Raw genomic sequence first — 23125 nt, forward strand, 5'->3', positions numbered from 1 at the left:
CAATAAAAGCTAATAAATGGCATTTTCATAAATGTCCTGCATGTCCTGTGGTAGCAAGAGAGTATTTCTTTTATCTCCAGTAATAATTAATTAACAGTAATATAAATAACAAACAAAAGAATAAACGTTGTAGTTTACCCTTTTTAGTGGTACAAAATAACACTATTGACAAGTGTTGAGTTGTGTAAAGCAGAGCAAAGAGTTGTGGCTTTGTAAGGATGCCAACAGATGGCCATTAAATGCTGGCCTTAAGAGAGCAGGATGTCAAAGAGACTGCACACGTTTCGGGAAGTTCGAAAGTGTCATCGCTGAGAGTGAAGCCCGACTGGAAGTGAGCTGGCAGGATGAATGCATTTTGCCCCACTGTGCTAGGCGGAAAAGCTCGCTCTCTCGCCGAAAAAGGGGAAGAGGAAAATGGGAGCTTTGGCTGGTCGCCTGGCTTTTCAAGCCGACGCCGTTCGTGTGGCTTTCAGTGTATTCAGTGCAGTCGTATCGTTCGGTTCGTTCTCACGGTGAAAAGCGGTGGAAGGTCCTGTTCGGAGGACAACCTCAATACGCCACTCACACACGCACAAGTGGGCTTGCTCACACGGACACGGGTGCGCTAGTCGAAAGTAAAAGTGGTCCAGTGTGCAATAAAGGTAAATAATAAATGAGCCAATGTGAAATATACGCACGCAATGTGAAAGCAACGAAATATATGAAAAAATCTGCGGAAAAATGAAAATTTAGACCTGCGTGCCAGTATGCAAAATCAAGTATGCAACACTCAAGTGTAACGAATATCCCGAAATAAAGTGTGCAAGAGTGCCAGCGATCCTTGAATATTCGAGTACCAAACTGAAATACTAAGCCAGACTAAACCTAAAAACCGAACCTGCCCCAAACTGATCCTTCACCTCAATTCTCACCTGTCAAGGCCACACGGCGGCTGTGGAATATTAACGTTGCACTCGCATTCAGCCAACTCACACAAAAAATGTTATTCATCTCGGCGTGCTGTTTTTTAAGACCGCCAAGGTCGTCCAGGAATATGTATATCTTTTAACGCGGTCCGAGAATTTTAGAAATAATTATAAGAAATACTTTGGGGTTTCCTTTTTAAATTTCTGGGAAAATGTTGCGATTTTCCCTCGTCTGAACTTTTGCTTTTTAACTTTTTTCCTTCGCATTTTCCCTTTGGGGCTCATAAATTAGGGTCGCATTCCGCTTAACCAGGAATATTTGCATAAAATGGGAAAAAGGGCGAGAAATGGTTTAAATACGGGAATCACACGGCTGAGATATTCAACACATGAAAGAAAGGGGCAAATAAAATGAGTTCACAGGCCTTGATGGGGTGAGATAAAGCAAACATTAAAGTCCCTTTATTTAGATGATAAAAAATTGAAAAAGAAAAGTGAAAATTAGCACTGCAAAAATTCCAAGGTTCATAAAGATTCTGTACCGAAACTTTTGAGTTTTATCAAAGACCATTCAATCAACGAAAATTTACAACAAAACAGGATCAAAGGACAACAGCAGCGCGGCAAAGGTGAGCCCTTTTAATTTTATTGAGCCTATTATCCAATAATTTCTTATTTCATTATCTAGTTAACACCAATAATCATGTATTGCCTTACACAAAAAGAAAAACACATATTAACCCACACATTTGTGTCATAGTTTGAGTTAGGGTGCTGCGTTGGTTTTCCCAGTGGCGGAAAAGCCGAGCCAACGGGTGGTACGGTTACATTTTTGTTTATTGTGATATTTTTTCGCTGTTTCACTTTGCTGTGTTTAGAAGTTGGTCAGGAAAAAATGTTGCCGGTGGGAGGAGCTTGGATTGTCAGCTCAATTTAATTATGAAAATGCCAAGAATTTCTCTGGGCACACACGTGCCTAAACATACAGGTGGGTGGTATTCCAATCAACTTATTTTATTAAATGTTGTGAGGGAAGGACCCCAAATTTATGCTCCTAAAAGCTAATATTAAGAATTAGTGATGGAAAGGTGTTATAAATAATGATGGCTATTTTTAATTAAAATACAAACAGAATATTATAAGTGTTATAAGTATTTGAAAGCTACTTGTTGGTTAATTAAAATTTTATCGTTTACTACGAAATGTAATTCTCTTCTTTGGAAACATACTAATAAGCCTATTTAAACTCTTTTAAGTTCCAGAAATTCATTAGCTAATGATCTATTATTTATAATGAACCATTATCTCTAAGAACCATAAATTCCTACTGGTAGGGCATTCATTTAAATAGGTCATGTGAAATACCTTCGTTTTCAGTTTTACTAAGAGTCGTAGTTTTTCACTCATGTGGCACATATTTCTGTGGCATCCACCACAAATTTTTTTGATTACTGAGATTGCCTTAGAAAATATGCTTAGATGCTACACCTTTGACCACTTTCCCAACACCATTACCTGTGAGCTAAGAGAAAAGGTAACTAAGACTTTCCGCCCGACAAGATTGCCATTTTATGCAAGACATTTTCTCGGAAAATAAAACAATTTTATTTACACGCTGCTTCAGCAAGGTCACTTATTATGGAACTTTGCGCGCCAGAAAGTGGCCCAAATACATAAATTATTTTTATTGTACTTAACCTTTTTCCTTGCCTTGACTTTCCTTATTCATTGTCTGCCCCAAATCAGCTTAAGTCACACAAAAAAGAAATTCATAAGCTTGCTTTAAGATGCGAGTAACCGAAAGATACAAATAAGTGAAGTAGGCCGCACGGAAAAAAGGCTTTAAAGCGGTTTGGTCACTCCATAAAATATTTCGGTTGAGCTTATAGGATTTCAGAACGACATTAATAACCCTTCTTTCGCTAGAAAAAAAAGGAATTATATATTGAGCCAAATTATAAGCAAAAATTGTGTTTTATGTGCATGGTTTCCTCCAATTCATCGAATTGGATTGATACAAAAAGTAACTGTAGCTGATTAAATTTGCTTATGACTCTATGACCTAAATATATTTTCCTATTTAATCAGCTTACAATTGTTGCAGTATTTTTTTTAAATGGCACAATAAAGTTCAATATGCAATGGAAGTGCAACACAAAACGCGTCCATTATATTTGTTTTGGCATTGACATATTTACTTGATTTAAATTTTTATGAATACCCTTTTGTTTACTTCTGAAACTCTTTGAGCGTACAATTTTGAATGAATGAAATATTATGCAAATGTTTGATAAATAGCAGGAAATCAAAAGCAAACAAAAGGAGCAAATTGTTAAGCAAAAAAATAATAGATGGCAATCGCACACAATTGAAGCCGAGCGAAGACATAATTAAAAGAAATATATATATGTGTATATGCGTACGTATGGGTGTTAATCAAACATAATTACTCTGGTCATGCATATTTGATTAATCGGCGAAAAGGAAGTTCCTGTGGTCGTGTTCCACTTTTGTTTGACCTGACAGCTGTCGCTTTAAATGTCAATGCATTGATGACCCATCAAAAGTTCACTTCAATAGGACATGCTTCACTGAACATAAAAAGGATACTCGAGGAAAAAAGCAGGAAGCTTTGGAAAAAATGGTCAAACCGAGAAAAACTACAAAAATGTTACGCTCCGAAATTTTTCAACGCATTTCGATTGAAATTCTGTCACCCAAGATCTGATATTTAAGTAATTATAAGGCATTATATTATATTAGCAGTGGTGCTGTGCAGTATTGTAAATACATATATATAAAAAGAGAATTTTGCTGTTTTTGCTGTGGAAAGGATTAACTTATCCCCTGGACTGGGCCATTGTATGGGTGGCCACCCAGTTTTTAATGGAAATTTTAATGAGACGTCGGTCTTTAATTATGCATGGGCTTGGACTTGGGTTCAGGTGGTCTTTCAATGCCCGATGTTCGGTGGGCGTTGTAGTGCTGGGCGGTGGGTGGTGGGCGGTTTTCCAGGAGCGTGGTTAGCTGGTCACGCCCTGGCACTTACAACGTAATGCCCGGCCATCAGCGTGACGTGCTTAACCCAGGACGGACCTTGGCACTAATTAAAACTAACCACCGACAGCAGCCAGAAAAAAAAATGCTTGAGAAAAGGAAAAATTACGGCAGGCTTCACCTTGAGCCTTTCCTATGCCACATTTCGACAGTTTTCCACCGCGTCGTCCATTGTTGGCCGGCGAAAGTTTTGTGGCACATTTCTCTCGCATTTGCCACGCATCGACACGCCGCACTGCGCGGCTGCCTGCTGCATATTTTGTCAGGCTCTGACATTGCACTTGATGACTTTTCCATCCCCATCTGCCTTGGAATGAGCCCTCCACATCCTTTTTTTTTGCAACTTTCAAAGTGCCAGGGAGGCGGTGGGCTTAAAAGTTTCGGCGACTCAGCTCGACAGTTTTAAATGAAACTTTCGCTGTAACTTGCACTGTGACGAGTTCTGGGTTTTGTTTCATTCCCCAACGATTTTTTTTGCCGCCCTTTGTTTAACGCTTTGTGCCCCATTATTTTGGATTCTGTCGGGCACTTTGTATCTCTACTCCGCCATTGTAGCATTCCATTTCGCCTTTCGTTTGTCGCAAAAATGAATAATGAAAGTTGTAAATAGACATAATACGATCAGCGCTGGGAGGCATTAGTGGAAAGTTTTTCGGAAAATGGAATGCAAGTGCTCTCCTGGGTCGCCAAACAAATGCCGAATCGAGTGAAAAGTTATCTTTAATTTAGCCAGTTTGCTCGTTCTTTTGCCATGATCTCGATTGGGGAAAGGATTTATAGGGAAAGTTGCTGGGGAAACGAAAATGAATGCGACCTAAACTTTTAATGTGTTTTATTAGCTGTTATTTATAATTTGCTAGATTAAAATAATTTGAGTTTTTTTATATAAAAGAAGGATTCTTATCTCTTCTATTTTTCTTCTACTAGTATTGTAAATTTTCCTTTGGTAATTTCAAAATGTATTTCCATTATTAATAGGTTTTTTGTTTACCTATATTTCCCCTCCATAAATGTGAATTAAAATTCCTTGCTGCGCCCCAGCATACTAGAAATTCCAGACTTTGTGCTCTGCCGAATTTAATTTATTATTTGTTGGCTTTAACAAAAATTACATTACGATATTGCCAACGCAGCGTGAATTTCAGCGTTATCCTTACAATTCCTCGGATTGGGAAAACTGTTGTCGCCAGTTACAGAAACACATTCATAAAGCAAACAGAGGCAATCCAACAGACAGACAAGCCACGCGCCACGCAGATAATGTAATACATATAGAAGAGGAATGTAGGTCCTGGTTTCAGGTGGAAAGGGCAGAGTTTTCTGACGTTTTTCGGGTGTTTTCCCAGCAGCAACAAAACAGCACGTGCCGACGAAGGCACCAACACAAACACACACACACAAATTTCCATTTATTTTGACATTGACGTTTGAATTTTTAATGAAATTCCAAACATTTTTAACGCCCCGAAACGCTTTTGTTTGTCCTTTTCGCTTGCAGGCAGCTGAGTCCCGGCATCCTGCAATCCTGGCTGGGCAGCAATCGGCTAATGAAGATGAAGTGAGATTGTGTTCGAGCCGAAATTAAATAGAATATAAATCGCTGGAAAAATGGCGGCGATTTGTCAGCCTCTGTCGAGCAGAACAAATGCAAAGTAGTTCCACGGCCAGCAGAAGGATAAACTATAGAAGGGAAATTCACGAGTGGATTTCCATTCCCTTTGCCTTCTTCTGGGCGGCAATTTCACGCATCGCGGCAAAATGATGATGACGGCAGGCGCTAATCAGGCCGCCCCCAGCCACGCCCCTCAGCTACTCCACAAACACATTTTCAAATAGGTTTTCGCGCGGCGGAATAGAGCAAACGGGAGCAAGGGAAATCCGCATAGCAGCGCAGGGGGTGGCACCACACGCTCGCTAGAGAAATATTATGGCAACTTTTCAAATGGAAATGCGCCAGCAGCAGCATCAACGAACGAATTTAAGGCAACGAGCGGCGGCAGTGGCAGCATCCAAAGCCAGGCGACAACGACAACATCATCTGCAGCCGGAGTCCACTGACTCACCGTCAAACGGCACGGATTGCATAAGACTGTGGCCAGGATGTGGCCCATCCACCGCTGACCGGGTCAACGGCAACCCACCCACCTGCAACAACACCAGCAGCAGCGACATCGGAGGCAACATCAGCGGCAACACGAGCAGCCGCATCAGCGGTTGCAGCTGCAACTTCGGACGGCAAAGAGCGCTGATTATGCTCAGCATGCTCGTCGTTTTCATGGCTCTGATGTCCGGCAATGGAGGTGAGTCCTGCACTTTCAACCATAACATACTTTGAATTCAATCAATTTTAAAGAATCTTAATACCATATTAAAAGAAGTATCTTTTTGCATACTACTATCCATATCCTGTATTCTAAATCAGAATATTTAGTTTTTAATATGTGAGTCCTTTCAATGTGCAGCAAAAATTTGAGCACACCCAATATACATTTCTTTGGAACTTCACATTTTTATTAGATTATCTTGTTCCTGGAAAATGAACTTATGACTACTTCTCATAAAAACCAACTGACAATTTGGTAATCCAGTGTCATAAAAGTTTCCACTTTTCGCTGCAACAGAAAGTTGCATTCCGCATGGCATTGCCTTTGCCTTAATTCCGGCTACAGTTTTGGCCTTATCCACACAGCCCAAGCTCATTTCCCATTCCAATTGGTTTTTTTTTTTTATGCGGCAGGCACAAGACCAACAAACATGGTAAAACGAAAACTTTAATCAAATTTCGTGCTCCAGTTTCCTCTTCTGCTGTGTGCCCCAGTCGCAAAAGTGCAATTGTTGCCAAATTGATTTGACCAATTTCATTTATTGATTTCGATTTTCGATATCATTCATTTTGGCCGTTGTCATGCCCAAATGAGTCAGCAGAAAAACGAAGCCAAATCAAAGCGAGCCGGAAAATCGAGAGGGAAAATCTATCAGCATCGAGTAGCTGGAAAAATGAGTGTGCGCCTCCTTGGCTCAGCGCAATGTCGTCCTTACATAATTTCTACGTCTTTCGTGTGCTGGTTTTTCTCATTCTGTTCCCTTTTTTTATTTTGTATTTTGTGTTCTGGGTTTTGTTGCCTTGTGGGCTGCGTTTTTAGGTTAGGTAATTAATTTTGTGTGCCTGAAAAGTCTTGGGAAATCAATGTTTTGGCCTGGCCAAAAGCAACTCCCAGGCGATGTGGAAGTTCTCAGTCCTGATTGCGTGGGTGTGGGCCCCAAAACGCCGGCGAGTGTGTTTGTGTGTGGACTTGCTTTCATTTTTCATATGCCGTGCGCCGGCTTAATGACGCGCCTGCCTTTGGGCCAAATTCGAATGGCAAAGGATTAGCGGCTGGAAGGAGTTAAGTCATCATTAGGCCCTAATGAACCGGGCAGTCGTGGGCAGAGTGTATGCCAGATTCACAGATAAAGAACATGCCAACGGATATGCAAATTAGTTAGCAATATTTTTCAAAGAAAACAAACTTCGCAGAAATAGAGATTTATATTTAAATAGAATATAAATATATATATATAAATAGAATATTTAAATAGAAAATATTAATAATATTTCTTAATTATCTGAAGTGCTTATCTTTTACTTACTTTTCGTATATCTGCTGCTATACCCATTTCATTTGTAACTAAGCAGCGATATCCAGAAAAAATATTCGTGAAAAAAGAAATCTTATCTGCCGACCATTGAAACTGGACTAAGGTCAAGCAAGAATATTAACCTGCGGCTTCAATTACCTTGTCCGGTTTCATGGAAGTTCTCCACGCAATTCCGACGAAGAATCACCTACCAAATTAAACAGAGAAAAGAAGACTGCCACCGGGAGTTTTTTCTTTTGACCAGAGTCCGGGTAAAAGCCACACAAACAAGGCCCAAGGCACCTTGACAAATGGAAAGCTTTAAATATTTAAATATACAATTCCTGCGCAAATCGTTTGGGGAGTCGCAAATGATTTTTAATTTTTTAAGTGAATTTAAAAATTTAAGCATGACTGTCGTTCCTCTGTTTTCGCTGATGTTTCTTGGCAGTTCACCTCTGCGGGCAGACAAACGCATACGTAGCACGTGCGCGAGGGGGGACCTAAAAGTTTTGACATTTCAAATGTTTCTGACAACAACAAGAACCCCCACCACACCCTCGTTAATAATAACTGTGCGGGTGTAATATTTCAGCAAGCCAGTAGAAAGAGACGGCTAGATGGCTGCAGAAAGAGAGGGAAGCGCAGGAGCAAGAACAAGACAAAGACGAGGCTACAGATGAGCAACAGGAACATGCCCTGCGGTCTACTTGTGTTCAAGTTGCTGACGTTGACGTCGACGTAACAAACCCGGACATAAGACATGGGACTCAGGACCGGTTACTTGGTACTTGGGACTCCGTACTGAGGACTCAGGATCCGGGACATGGGACGTGAACAGGGCAAGGACTGCGCCTGCCACTGAAACTGCGACCCCGGTACACGACTTTCGGATTCCTGCAGGGCGCTTTTAAGCCAAAACAGAAATGGAACCCAAAATAAATCGCAAAATTTAATGGCAAACACGAAATGGGTTTCCTAATACCCTTTAAAAATAACTCAAGCTATTATAGGTATATATATGTATTTAAATTTTTATATCTAACTCGTATACAACTGCATTCAAGTTATTATTGATTATGATTATTATTATACTTATTTATTTATTTATTTGGCTTGTAACATACTCATACTCCTGATTAGGATCTAAAAAATATTCCCTCAATTTAGTGATCCTTCGCAAGGGCATAAAGATAATAAAGAAGGAAAATAAATATTTTCGCTGTTGGTCTAATTTATGTTTGGCAGCCAACAGTTGACGGTGCGGTCTTTTGTCCCAGGCAGTCAATTTATTTTAATTTCTAGCCCGAGGCGTTTTATTTATTATCATGTTTGGCCCGGTTGCCGCCCCCTAGCGCCCCTTTTTCAAACTCCCACGCAACAGAACATGGGTGGAGTCAGGTTATTAGCAACATTGTTTGGGCACTGCCAATTGAAGCCAGCCGGCAGACCAAAGAGCAGGGCCAAACTGCAGACGGCTCCCAACGCTTTGGCTGTCAATAGCATTTTGGCTTGCGAAAATGGAGGAGTCGGAGGATGGAAAACCTCGGAAGGGGCACGGCAAGGGCGAAAGCCGGAGCCAGAGCAGATGATGAAGGATATTCGACTTATCTGGTACGAACATGGCCAGCGGGCTAAAGCTGATGCTCAGCTAATAGTTTGGGTAGTAAACTGGGTGGCTACCAAGGACATGGACTGGAGCAGAGGAGAGCAGAGAAGGAGCGGGAGTGATAAGACGAGCATGCATGTAGGATGTGTGTTCTGGCGATGAGCTCAGCCGCACAAAACGTGACAAGAACTTTGCCAGATACTAGTTTTCAGATTTATCAAAGAATTTTAGAACCTTTTTTTTATGTCAGTTGTTTTTAAAATATTATTTTTCAAGAAAACAAAGGGCTTGCTTTCTGCTTAAATATCTTGAGCCAGCAGTGTAACATCTTTGAACTCATTTTTGTTTTTGTTTCTTATTAAGGAGAGATCTTCTTGCAATTGAAACACGAGGCGTATGAGTAATTTTTGATAAACTAGCTGGCAAGGATCCCAAAATATATTGCTGTTTTGCTCTTTTCACGGTGACCGAGTCCCTGGAAGCATCTCAGTCCGTTCAGTGGACTGTTCGATGTCTGGGTCTTCGGGCGACGACGTGCACAACATGCTTAATCTAATAAAGTCGCTAGCCAGACTTGCCGGCTTGGTCCATAAAACTGGTGGAGGAGTGTGTCGTAAAGAGAGACGTTAGTGCTAGCTGCGACGTAATAAGCGTATCAAGTGCCCCGAGATACATGCGAGCCATATTCGAGGGTTCTGTGGCCAGGAGCTTAGTTTCTGGCCCAGACGCAGTGGCGTTCTCGCAGCTAAGTGATGGATAAATGCCGGATAAAAATTGCTCGTAACGACGACAACAACCAGTGCGTACCCACACACACACATATACACACATTCGCCATGGGGTTGTGCGGAAAAACATGAAAATTTGATAAACGAAAAATTGCGAACAAACAAACAAAAAAAAAAAAGAACTCTGAAAAATTGGGGAGAACACAACAAAAAGTTTGATTTACCTGCGTACCCAGCTAAAACTTTGTTTGCCCTCCCAAAAAAGTTGTAAACGTGTTTTTCCGATGGGGGTATGTGTATGTGTGTGTGTGTGTGTGCTTAATTCGCTAATTACCTAAATGGCAGCCACAAAAGGTAGAAGTATTGGGAGTTGGGTTTGTGGGCTGTTAAAAGTTCAGGCCAAACGAGTTACAAGGTTTCCCGGTTCGGGTTTCCAGTTCGCTTGTTATGGCCATCGATTGAAGGACTTTATGGCAAAGTTTTTTAATTTGAAACATTTACGAGAGAAAACACCTTTCGGAATTACCGTGGGCTAAATTAAATATGGGGTAAAGACTTAAATTCCTTTAAAAGGTGACCTTGTCAACTTAATAATAAATAAATACATTCAATTACAAATGGAGATGGGTCTTGAATGTTTTTAAAAGTCTTGCAAAATGTATTTATTAAGGAAATTAATCCAGCTGTGGCTTTCAAGATTCTTATATCTACAATACCATTTCTTTTTTCAGTTTACGCCGCCCAGCGCGACTCCTACAACTCAAAGGATATGAGTAGCAGTAACAATGCCCTGCCCAACGAAGGAGTGGGAGGATCGGCAGCTGGAGCTGGCGAGGCGGCTGCTCCCGGTCCCACTGGTGTCGCCGGAAGCGGAAGCGGCAACAATAGCAGCGGAAATAACAAAAACGGCCATCCCGCTGCCGGATCAGGCGATGCCTCCGAATCCGCTGCGCTGACTACCGATGCCAGTCGCAGCTCCGTTGGTGGCCCAACCACCATCACGGGAATCCCGAGCAGCAGCCTACACAAGGCCAGCAGCGCCAGCAGCAACACATTCTCCTCCCAGCTTGCATCCGGCTTCCATCGCAACAGCATCGATCTGGAGGAGGCCCGCAATGCGGGTCCCTACTTCGACAAGGCCTTCTCCAAGAATGTCACCGCCCTGCTGGGCAAGACGGCCTATTTGAACTGCCGAGTCAAGAATCTGGGCAACAAGACGGTGAGTTGCAATAAATTCCGAGTATGTTCTTTCTTACTGGAACCAAAAGGAAAAAATGAAATTGAAATTTTTAATATTTTATTGTTTTGTTATTATTACGTTTTACCTTTCAAAAAAAATTGGCGCCATATATGTTTGCCATCATTTGACAATTTGCCTTGTAATTATCGTGTAATTTCTTTGTCATTGCCATCAAATTGCCATTTGTTGGCCGCGCATGAATTGCTGCCCCACTGTGTATTCCGTTTTTTTTCTGGCTGGCTAATTAGCACGTTGACTGCTCCCAAATGCGGGGCGTAGTTTGGGCCTGCTGGCTAATTGTTCCGCTTGCCAGAGAGCGCAATGATTAATTATACCCAAACAGGAAACAGATTTTACTTTATTCAACTTTTGCGTCGTGAGCGGAAGGAAGTGCCGCAAACATTTCACAAACACAATCTCCAGCACCACCACCACTTCCACTTCCGGTCGAGCCCTTCGCTCACCTGAACTATTCAAATGTAGCAAAAAGCCCCGAAATTCATTTTTTTTTTTTTTCATTTTTTTTTCGTTCTGAGCGGCAGGAGCTCAGTCCCGTTACTTCTAGGCCGTAGTCATTTGGTTTCCGTCACTTCCGGCGGCGTCGACGACCGGAGAAGGTCCCTGCCCGTTTTTCCGATAATAATACGTTACATGTCCCGGAATTCTGGGCTTGCATGCACCAACTCCCACAATGGTATTCCTATTTTGAGCGAAACTTTCTGGCAGCCTGTGATTAGCAAGGGGTTCTGGCTTGTTTGAGTTGCGGTTTCGAAAACTAATTTGCGTGATTATTAAATTGTACACAATAGAAGAGGGAAGGGTTGAGCAGGCAACCTCAATTTGGGTTTGAGTATCGAGCGGGGTAAATGATTTCCACCTTGTGGGTAGGACGATGCGAAAGTTTTGTGCTCGAGGATGTGCGACACACTACGTTCCCGGGATAACTTCATTAAACGTGTTAGGTGGGAAATCCACATCGATCTCTTCCTGGCTTTGTGTCCTGGTGAACGAGTTAATTAACGATAGAGAGCTCTCGGAAGTTGGGAATTGGTTGAAGAGAAATGAAGGACCTTTGCTGTGAACAATAAATTTCAAGTGAGAATGATCTTATAGAGAGTTGGTTAGCACATATAGTTGAGTGTGCTAGGAAATAAGCAAATTATTGTTTGCACATTGCTGTGCAGCAGTTTGCACATAATATTTTAAATTTCTTATAAATTATATCCCCCTATAAAATTCTATATTCGGCAGACAGCTTAAGAAAATATCCATTTTTTGCTCATCAGCTGCCCGAAAAAAACCCCAACACATTAGGCAACCTGTAAAATATATTCATTACCTTCGTGTGGCAGCTTAAGATCTAATTAGCTTTCAGTTTTGCGGCGAACCACAAGCCGCCCAAAAACCACCCACTTCCGCCCCATTTTTTTGCTGCCTCACCTCCAACCTCCTACCCTTCCACCTGGAGTAATACATCATTGCTGCTGAGATTTGGCAGCATCTGGGTGAGAATTAAGCTGGTGCTATGGGGAAAGCGCCAAGGAAAAACGATGAAGAAAAATCCTTCTGTTTTACGCTTGTGTATGTACGGTACGTACGTATATGTGTGCTCTTTGCTTCACACCGTCTATAATGATAAACAGCGTACGGATGTTGATGGTTCCTGCATTATTAATGACGTTTTTCATTTGCGCTTTGCTCGGGGAGAGCTTTATGCTTTAATGCCAGACACACGAACACACACAACCAAAGCCTGAAAGGTCTCGCTGCTTTTCCATAATTCCAAGGAAATAAGTTGGACTATTTAGTGGAAAGGTGAAAGGTGCATCGGTTAGAGGTTTCTATATACTTTAGGGTCTTTGAAGGCATAATAGTAAAAGTAAAAACGAAATTTATTTAAATTTTTATTTAATTTTTGAACTATATGGATTCTTTACCATATATTTCTCCAACTTGAAAGTTATTCTCACAGCGAAATCAGCCGAGACCGTTCCTTACATAATTTATATATCTTTACTCGGCTTCACAAATTGAGCTGTAAAAGAATATTTCCAGATTTTGATGTTCGTTTGGCAAGCAGTAAATGAAGGAAAATATTGATATGCTTAAAATTTTACGATACTGTAAACAAGCTTAATGCGCATAAAAAAAAAGTTAGGGAGCGCTGCAAAAACCAGTGAAAATGTGTCTGGTTGTGCGTAAAAGTTGTTGCCTCACTCCGTCTGTGGTATCACTGCTGAAGGACTTTGGGTGTTAATTACATGCAACTTTGCTTAAGCAGCTGCCAAAGTTTACCTTTGTGTCTGGCAACTAACACCTGGTCCAAGGGCCACCCACCTATCATCGCTCATAGCTCCTCCTTCCTTCCTGCCCAGAGTTTCTTGTCCATTAACTTTGGCAAAGTCGTCCTCGACGTCGTCGTTCATCGTTAGGCAGGATGTTGCTAAGCTGTTGTCATTGAAATTGAAAATTCCCGCAGCTGACGTATGACACGCAACACAGCCAGGCGTGTCCTTCCCCACCCACTTCCCACCTCCCACCCCACCCTTTCAGCACTGCCCCACGCTCGAATTTGTTAGCCCCCCGCTCGTGACTTAGGCAACCCCTAAATCAGCGTCACTTAAAAATGTTGCGCCCTCGGGCGAGGAAAAGTTGAGCACTAAACAGCAGGTGGTTGGCAAAGGTGTGGTCCCCAGTGCACCAAGGGAAAAAATATTATTAATAATTTAATTGGTTTTTAACGCATTCATATTTAGCTTAGGCGGAAATTTAACTTAATTTGTCTAGTATGTATGATATACACATTTCATGCTACATTTGATACATTTGACATTACCACAGATACTTTAATTGATGCCTATGCGTTTTTCTTCTCAGTGTGGACGTGTGTGCCAGCCCCTGTTACAACCAATTTGTTGTCTTGCAAAGAAATCACTTCACCTGTTCTTGTCCCTTGAAAGTTTACCTTGCCAAACGCAAGCGAAAAATCATATAAAATATTTCAAAATAAATTTGCATTTTACACGTGTGGCCCTGGCACAAAGGGCAACCCCACAGAACGCTCCATTCAAGCAGATGCGTATGAAATTGACTTTTTAAACTGTTTGCCAAACAAATGAAATCCGAAATCTTAAGGCCCATGCTAAAACTTTCCTCTTTCTCTCAATCATCTCAGATGTTGCTTCAGGTGTCGTGGGTGCGACATCGGGACATACATCTGCTGACAGTTGGCCGATACACATACACGTCGGATCAGCGCTTTCGGGCCATTCATCAGCCGCAAACTGAAGACTGGATGCTGCAAATCAAGTACCCGCAACATCGCGATTCCGGCATCTACGAGTGCCAGGTATCGACCACACCCCACATGAGTCACTACATTCACCTGAATGTCGTTGGTAAGTTGGCAAAATCGAAATAGAATGATACATCATTAAATCGCTTTAAATGCTGGCATGCTCTGTGAAGACATTGTTTAAACTTTCCACTTAACTCTTCCAGAAATACAATCCCTATAGCGATATACTTAAAACTTCTGAAATAGTATAAAAACTCCCACCATTCTTCGTTCAAATTAAATCCGGAAATGTTTCCTGCTGCCAGTACTTTGCACCATTTTTCTTATTGCACAAAATATATTACCCGAGTGTTTGAGAAACTTTTGTTTCCTTATGAAATCAACACTTTGGCTTTAACTCTTGCGCATTCAAGTTTACTGGAAACTTAAACTCGCTTTCTCTATGGAAACCCACCTACGAAAAGTGTCCTTTTCATCCTTTCGAGAGGTTGAAGTTGGCGCGTTAAATTCTGATTGAATTAAATAACAAAAGAGTGTAGTATAATGGAAAAATATTTTCATCTCCCTCCTCTTCGCGCTTTCCAATTGCGTCTCTTGAAAAGGATGAACATGTTTTTCCTTTCACCTCGCTACTGAAATATCCCAGATGGAAATCTTGCTCTTAGCTAATTGATATTTTATTCCAGCTTGATTCATAAAACAATTTTCTGCACTTCACCTATTTAATTGCCTTTTACTTTTCAGAACCCTCGACGGAAATCATCGGTGCACCCGATCTGTATATAGAAAGTGGTTCCACTATAAACCTTACCTGTATCATACAAAACTCACCGGAGCCGCCAGCCTATATCTTCTGGAATCATAATAATGCTGTGAGTCTGAGTTCCCTAATCCCAGACACACTTCCATTTTGTTGAGGACAAGCAATTACTTTGGGGCGTCATTATCGCCTTCCTCCTCCCGAAATATCCAGAAAAGTGTGGAAACCCTTTAGTGTTCAATTTAGTAACTTTTAAATTAGCTTTGCCGAGCGAAAAGTTTCCTTCTTTCGGTTTTTTATATTAGCAAATGCCATTTAAGGAAGGAAGTGGAAGCAGAGCCTGAGGAAAAGGGTTCGGTTCCATGCTTTAAATGGATTTCGGTTTTGTTTGGACTCGGCCACGTTTTAGTTTCCACTTTAGGTGTTTTCCTCACACTTCATGCTTGTGCCCCTGGCTTATTGTATTGGGTTTTAAGGGTTGACGGTCCTCTATTGTTATGTATTTTCTATAGAGCCGGCGACAAGAAAGGGAAAAAATATTGCCATTAGTGCTGACTCTTTCCTCTTTTTTTTTTCTCCCTTGTGCCCCAAAGAGATTTAATTTTATTGTTTTGCTTCGGTTTTATTTGCAATCTCTCTTTCCTTACTTTGCATATTTTCCGGACTTTACGTCTTATCTCCGCCCACTGATTTTAATTTGGCCAGTGTGCAACAGTGCGTATGCGTAATTTGGCCTAGGTTTTATGGCTTAGAAAATCGTGGAGTCCGCCCCCATCGCCCAACAGGAAATGTAGCAAAATATTTTATAACTTTCAGAAGTTTCCCTCTCACCCGCAGATCATCAACTATGATTCGCCGCGCGGAGGCGTGTCCGTGGTCACCAATAAGGGCGATACGACCACATCGTTCCTCCTAATTAAATCGGCGCGTCCATCGGACTCCGGGCATTATCAGTGTAATCCATCAAATGCAAAGCCCAAAAGCGTTACAGTACATGTGCTCAATGGTAAGTAAAATCAACGACAACACACCCACACACAGCCACAGGATATCCACAAAAAGTACAACAATGGGTCCTTGAAAAACAGTAGAGAACACACGAAATGAAACTGTGACAAAAACGGAATTGCACAATGGGAATGCTAATGGGTTACACGACGAGTTTTGGCCTGGAAGACAACAAAAAATAATGGGTTGAATGGGGCGGTTGAATGTGATAGCGGAAAAGAATGCGAATTCAGTCGAAAACTAAAACCTAGAAGTCGACATCGGCTAATGGTGAAGAAAAGTGGTTTCACATTGCAATTGCTTTAGTTATGGAACAGAAAATGGTTGAATTAAGTCAACTTTTCAATTATTTCGTAATAATAGTTGTTGGCTTAATATTTGTTTAAGTTTAATTTTATTTCGGACCCCCTTAGCTAGATTTTTTTTTATTCAGTGAGTTCTTAGGAAGCCGTTAAATAAAATCAAGTGGATTTAGCGATTACCGTGGCGTTAATGCGAATGCAGATACCTTAGTCGTTTAAGAACTAATTACGCTTTTAATTTAAGTTCGTTTAAAAAGACACATTTAAGCAAGCGAATTTGCCCGCTGAGTTAAGTACCGACAGTAGCTCAAGAATTTCTGTCTCAGACCTAGAAGCGAGATCCAAATCCCCTTGGAGCAGTTAATACGCAGGCGACCAGGCCTGAGTCAGCATATCAATGGCTGAAATCTGTCCAAAGGCAGCCATAGAAATTGCAGCTGCTAAAGCTCCTCGGGCAGCCCAAGAAGTGACACAAAAGCCCAGAAAGATCCAGGCCAGCGTAAAAAGAGTCGGGCAAAACAGAGTGCCAAAGGGCGCCAGAGGAAGCGGAAACAGAAACGGCGAAAGGGGGTAAAGTTTGCAAGCAACGTAGAGGTGACAATAACTATCCAACAAAGTGTTGTTTAAACTCGACAAAACTACGTGAAAACAACAACAAAAGAGTGTAAAGGAATCGATTCGGAAGCCAATGAGCAAATATTGATTAGTGAATGGACTCGCTATGTAGGGGGAAAGTGCCTGCTGATGGCGTAAGTGGTGTCTCTTTCAATTTTTCGAGCTTAACCAGACGGGAGCTCAGCTAAGTGAAATCTGCTAGAAAAGTGGCACGTGAAAATTATGTGGAATGGAGAGACAGTTTCTTTCCCTGTGTTTCCCATCCCGCTGGATAATCATTATCCCCGGAACCCGCCACCTATTTATACTCATCTGCCGGGTCTGTAGCCAACCACTCTGAAAACCGTCAATGTTTGCCAAGCAAATCTAGCAAATCTAGCCAGGGGGCCAAAGATATTTTCAGGAGATTTCCTAACATTCGAGGGGTATATGCACTTGGTAATAAGCGTTGTTAGCTCCGAAACTGCTTAGGTGAAAGCAAATGACTTAATATTTCACACAGAAATGGATACAGTTTCTGTTCATTTATTAAAACTCAAAACGAGATATTTAAATTATATATAAGTTAGGTTAAGTTGTGATTACGTTAGTAATTATGTATTCTTCATGATAACTCATTTCAAAAGCAGAGTATTTAAATGCACTTGCCTTACAAACTTTGGGGTCTTGGCCTCCTGCTGAATCTGGCACGCGTGCCACATGAAAATTATGCTTATGTTCCACCCCACTCCCGTAGATTGCCCCTTAACCACCACCTCCTCCGACTGTCTAGGAAAACTCACAGCAGCAGCAGGAAAAGCTGGAAAAGCCAGAACAGCAGTTGCTGCACGCTACTTCCTTTGCGACTTTCACTAATGTCAAGTTGTCGTCGTTGTCGCAGCAACCGTGTCTGCTAGATAATGTCACACGGCGTTGTCTTTTCGCAGAGCATATACAATTATGCAGGCACTGCGAAAAAATCATATTTTAGATTAATTCGAAAATTTATGTTTTTAATTTGTTTTAGGATTTGATTAAGATTTTATTATAATAAATGATTATTTTTAAGGCTTTACAGTTATTAAAAACTTAGATTGCAGAATCTGAAGAATCTGTTACTGTTACTTTTAATGCCTAACATCTTAATGGCTAACATTCGTAGCATACTTTTTAGGGCTTCTCATACAAAACTGCTGCAAGGATCCTTATGTAGCGCAATAGCTTATAATCCAAAGGCACGTTGGTCAATCTAAAGCTTTTGTTAAATAATAAATGTAATTCCTAAATAGGTTCGAATTTTTTTTCACTGTTTTTCCCGTGTGTTAGGGGTCTGGACGAGGGGCACTCATCCCCGTCAGCATATTGCGCATGCAATGCGCGTTGTTTCCGTTAACTGCTTTGGCACACTTGTTTCTGATTATTATTATGTTTTGTCTCTTGTTCTGCTGCTTTCACCATTGTTACTTGCCGTTACATTTCGCTTTGTTTGTTTGTTATTATTATATGCCCGTCGACAGTGTTGTTTCTGCTGCCATTCCGCTTTTGTTGTCATCGTGTTGCAGCGCCAAAGTTTTCCACTCTCACTCCTCCGCGGCCATCTTGTGCTTACTTTTTGCATTATTTTCCTTTATATTGCTCATTGTTACCTGTAATGCATATACAGGCACATACAGCACATATAGCGACATCTGGGGAATTTCTGTCTTGTTTGGCTTGCCGCATCAGCAGCAGCCACTGCGTCATCAATGGGGTCAGAGTTTTCGGTCTGGCTCGCCGTCAGGCTTTCAGGTTTTCCGACTTTCAGGCTTTCAGTTTCTGCCGAAGGACAGGGACTTAAAGTGCAAGTTGGGACTTCCAATTCACTCCGAAGCGATCCTTGCCAGCTGCAGTGCATAAAATTGTTTTTCTTCTGCTAGGGAATCAAAAGTTATTATGGGACAACTCAAAGTTTTTTGATATCTTTAGTTTGCTGATAGAAATAAAAATTTCAATAAAGCAGTCCTGAGTGCCGGCAATTTGTTTGGTGTAAGTAGAGTCAGTATTTTCATGTTATTTAAAAAGTTTTATTTTTCTGGATGAGATATTAATTTATATAATTTATAAGTAAAGCAAATGCTTACAAAATTATTAATGATATACACCTTTAATGTAACAATATTTAATTTAAATTTGAAATGTATCATTTATCAAGATTCTATTATAAAATAGCATTTACACCCAAGTAAGGAGGGGTTCGCAATCCTCGACTAAGTTCTTCACAATGTTGATTTTTCCTTTCTGTGTGTAAACTCCAGTTGCAAGTTACTGGTGCATTTGATGCTTTTGTACCTGCAACAGTTTCACTAAGTTGTAAACAATTCTCCGTTTTACTAGTCTCGTTTTCCCATTGCCTTTATTTTATGCCGCAGAGTTGGGGCTTCTTTTTGTTAGTTTTATTTGGCTGCTCGTTGTTTTGACTTTCGTGACAATCCAAGTATTGTTTCGTGCTTTTCGTTTATCTGCGCAGTTTTATTGTTTGACAGCTTTTCGGGTGCCACCACCCACTGCCCCTTGTGGGAGGTGGTAATCCGTTTACAGTTGCGGGATTATGCGACCCTAAGACTTGATATTCAAATGTAAAAGAAGGTACTAAGGATTCCTGCTTGATGTACGGAACAAAATTAATAATAGTAATGTATTTTTTAACTATATTTTAACCCCCCTTTGAAAAATTGTTAAATACAAAATATATATTTTAAACCATATATTATTGATATCAATTTAAAGTATCGCCCATTTCGGTGATACTTTCTCACAGTGCACACTCACCCACCACCCACAGCCAAAAACAAACTACTTAACGACTTTTCAGTTCGCCCAATGTCTGAGTATAAGGACAGCAATAAAGATGTAAATTAAACAGGTGTTTCCCATTCCGTTTCCAGGGGAGTTCCCAGCAGCAATGCAGCACGCGGCACCAGTGCATCCTCACCCCTCGCCCACTCGCTGTCTGTTTGTGTACCTGTTTGTGTGCTTCTGCAGCTGGGCGCTTGCAGGTGGATCGCTGCGCTGCTGGGCGCCGCTCTGGCCACGGCCCCGCCGCTCCGTTCCGCCCGGCGGACAACGGGGGAGCGTCCTGGATCGCCAGGATGTGCGACACTCGCCTGTGACATGCGGCACTTCCTCGCCAGCGTTCTGAGGTGGCAATGGCGATGGTGTTGGCGCTGGCATTGGAAAGGTACGCAGCAGCAGGATCCTTGGCATTATCTGAAGCCACAATCACGCAGGGAGGCGGCAGCGTGTAGGCAGCCCTACGAGGCGGACATAAGGTGAGCTGGACGCCCAACAACCTCCTCAAGGCCATTCTCAACTTAACTCAATCGTAAGCTGTAACTATAATAACTATAAAGTATGCATACAACATAACTCTATTGGCTATTGCGTTTTTCTATGAATCAGCGACGTATACGTAATATTTAGCACAAAACCGAAACGAAATGAAAAACAGAAAACGTAAATATATGATATACCTAACTATAGATAAAACCGAAATCAAGCCAAGTTGTCGCCTTTTTTTATGTACGACTTTGTATCATACAATGAAGCTATCTAAGTCTTTGGTTCCCTTAGAAATTGGAAATTGTGTAAATAGGCTGCTTAGCATACCTAGAGGCGCTTTTTTCGATCGACTCTTTCCAACCTTTGTAACTTTTATAGCCAAAATTTAGCAGAACGAACCCTTCGGAAAGCATTTGAAAACACAAACAAGAAGCAAGGGGAAAATATTTTTCCAGCAAATACCAGAACAGAAAACGCTTTCGACTGCCACTTTGCGACTGTTTCCTCGAAGCATGGAGAAATTCTCATTTGCATTTTGCGTAATCCTAATAGACAGATAAATGTTCAACCGAAAGGCAATTAGCAAGACGCAAACTAAAAACATTCAACTTCAAGTACAGGCTATAGAAAAAACGAAAAAAAAACCCTAGAAGTTAAAGCGAAAAAAAACTGTGTAAAATATAAAAGAAACTTAAACCCAAAGGGGAAAATTTAGCTACAAGTTAAAGGAAATAAAAAAAAATGAGAGGAAAAGCAGAACACGTTGAGGGGAGAATTTTTCTTTTGGCTGCATCTGAATGGTTAGAAATTAAGTCATAAAATACGTGAAAGGGAAACCCCTCGAATAAGTTGTTTCGTTTCGTTCTTGTAATGTACAAATTAAATAAACGTAAGTATTACCCCACGTGCAGAGGATTGGAACGGTTTGAATTTAGGATACAATCGGCTGAGATGAAAAATTGTTGCACATTTCATAAATTTATTTGTTGTTACTCAATGCAAACGAAAATTAGTCAAGTGTTAAAGAACGAAAAAACATTATGAAATATTGAAAAAGCTCTCTACAATGTTACATTTAAATGATTATTCTGACGTTTTACAAGTGTTTTTCGATTCACATTTCAATGGTTTGTTTTCCATTTCCGATTCCTAGTTAAGTTTGGGCTCTTCCATAACTAAAATCTTTTGTCTGACTAATTTCTGTCATCACACCAAACTTTGCCATAGAGCACATAGCTAACCAAATACATTGAAAAGAAAAATAAATCCAGCGTTACAGAAAACAAAAAACTATTGATAAAAATTAAAGTAAAGGGAAAAGTTTCATTAATCAAGCTAAGCATTAAGCAAAAATACAAATTAAACAGTAATAACAGACAAAACACTATTGAAATACAGCATGATTACTCAGAGACTAAACCAAATCCCGACAGGTTTTCCCCACGCTTTTCCAATTACCATGTAAAATATCAACAAAGCATATAAGCATTCAAATTCCATTCATATAAAATTTCAAGCGAATAATGCCTTTTAAATTGTGCAGGCTACAGAAATGGAAAAAGCGAATTCAAATTAGAAATCCCATTATGTTTGATGAGGCGTTTTATGGTTATTCGATATTTATTGCAAAAATGTTGTCAACTGTCGATCAAATGCACACACAATATTCCTTTGTTCCACGTGATATATTCAAACTTTTCCCAATAAAATTCTGTCTAAAATTCCAATTTCATCAAGCATTTCAGATGGTGACAAATTCTCGAGATACTTAAGTGTAAGCATTCAAAATAAAGAAAGTATGACATGAAAACTAAAAGACCGCATAAAACTGAAGTGAATATTGTATATGTAAATGTGTATTTATAAACTTACGACATCAAGAAAGCTATATATATATACATTAAAAACCTAGTTTATTAAACACAGAAAATCGAAAACTGAATCAACAATGTTATTAAAGCTATTAAGGCTAAACAAAAACATAACATTTGAAAGTAACCTTCAATTAAATATGAGCCATACAGAAATACGATAAACCGAAACCGAATTCGGAACAGAAACTGAAGTAAAATAAAAACTTTTTAAAATGTAAGAATTTAAAATGTGCAAATAACAAATGGATGAATGAGAAAACTGAAAATAAAAGCAAAAACTGAAAAAAGGAAACTAAAGCATATTATGTCAACTGTTAATTGAGTTGTTTTAATGGTCAGCTGTTGGATGGGTGGGTTTAATGGGCCAACAAATGTGTAATAAATTATGCGTAAGTAAAAGTGAAACAGGTCCTGCCTAGTCGACAACGAAGCTCAAACAAAACAAGGACAAAACCCATTTTTCATGCCCGGAAAACGGAAGCAACAAGGGCTAGGATGTGGCATTAGCGATAATATAATGAAATGGGATTAATCATACGACATGTAGGCCAGCCGTAAGGGAGGCATAATGAATGCCGAGTCCTTGCAACGCATTACACACACATTTACCCGGTTAACACGGTGCTCTCTCCCATTTCCACCATCCTTCCTTCTCAGCCGTCACAATTTAGAGACCCTACGCCATTACGTGCCATTACGTTACGTGAGACGTTACGTCGTTCGCTTTTAATAAATATTAGCACATTGTTAAACAGTTGAGCGCACGCTGATGGAAAATCAATATGTTCACGCTGCACTCCCCGCACTGCTCCGC

The 23125-nt window shown here is 40.6% G+C and overlaps 1 protein-coding gene across 5 annotated transcripts; it reads left to right on the forward strand.

The window, feature by feature from the left end:
* The first annotated feature begins 488 nt into the window (after positions 1–488).
* On the forward strand, positions 489–22417 carry LOC117144371. 5 transcript variants are annotated; one of them, XM_033309496.1, is made up of 8 exons: positions 489–641; positions 1363–1534; positions 5461–6262; positions 10649–11136; positions 14333–14555; positions 15200–15327; positions 16032–16221; positions 20022–22417. In XM_033309496.1, the coding sequence occupies exons 3-8, from the start codon at positions 5890–5892 to the stop codon at positions 20429–20431; spliced, it is 1812 nt and encodes a 603-aa protein (XP_033165387.1). In that variant the 5' UTR covers positions 489–641; positions 1363–1534; positions 5461–5889; the 3' UTR covers positions 20432–22417. The 5 variants fall into 5 exon arrangements, with proteins under 5 accessions (XP_033165387.1, XP_033165386.1, XP_033165389.1 ...); XM_033309495.1 differs by having other exon boundaries at positions 1376–1534; XM_033309498.1 differs by having other exon boundaries at positions 1376–1534; positions 16053–16221.
* Positions 22418–23125: the final 708 nt, after the last annotated feature.

Source organism: Drosophila mauritiana, chromosome 3R, assembly GCF_004382145.1.
Source record: "Drosophila mauritiana strain mau12 chromosome 3R, ASM438214v1, whole genome shotgun sequence".
In the NCBI taxonomy this organism is placed as follows: Eukaryota; Metazoa; Arthropoda; class Insecta; order Diptera; family Drosophilidae; genus Drosophila; species Drosophila mauritiana.

Excerpts from the sequence above, each read along its gene's own strand:
- LOC117144371 (XM_033309496.1), top strand. The coding sequence starts at position 5,890 with ATGGCAACTTTTCAAATGGAAATGCGCCAGCAGCAGCATCAACGAACG. Across the intron at positions 6,263-10,648 it reads TCTGATGTCCGGCAATGGAG|TTTACGCCGCCCAGCGCGAC; the intron begins GTGAGTCCTGCA and ends TTCTTTTTTCAG. Across the intron at positions 15,328-16,031 it reads TCTGGAATCATAATAATGCT|AAGTTTCCCTCTCACCCGCA; the intron begins GTGAGTCTGAGT and ends TATAACTTTCAG.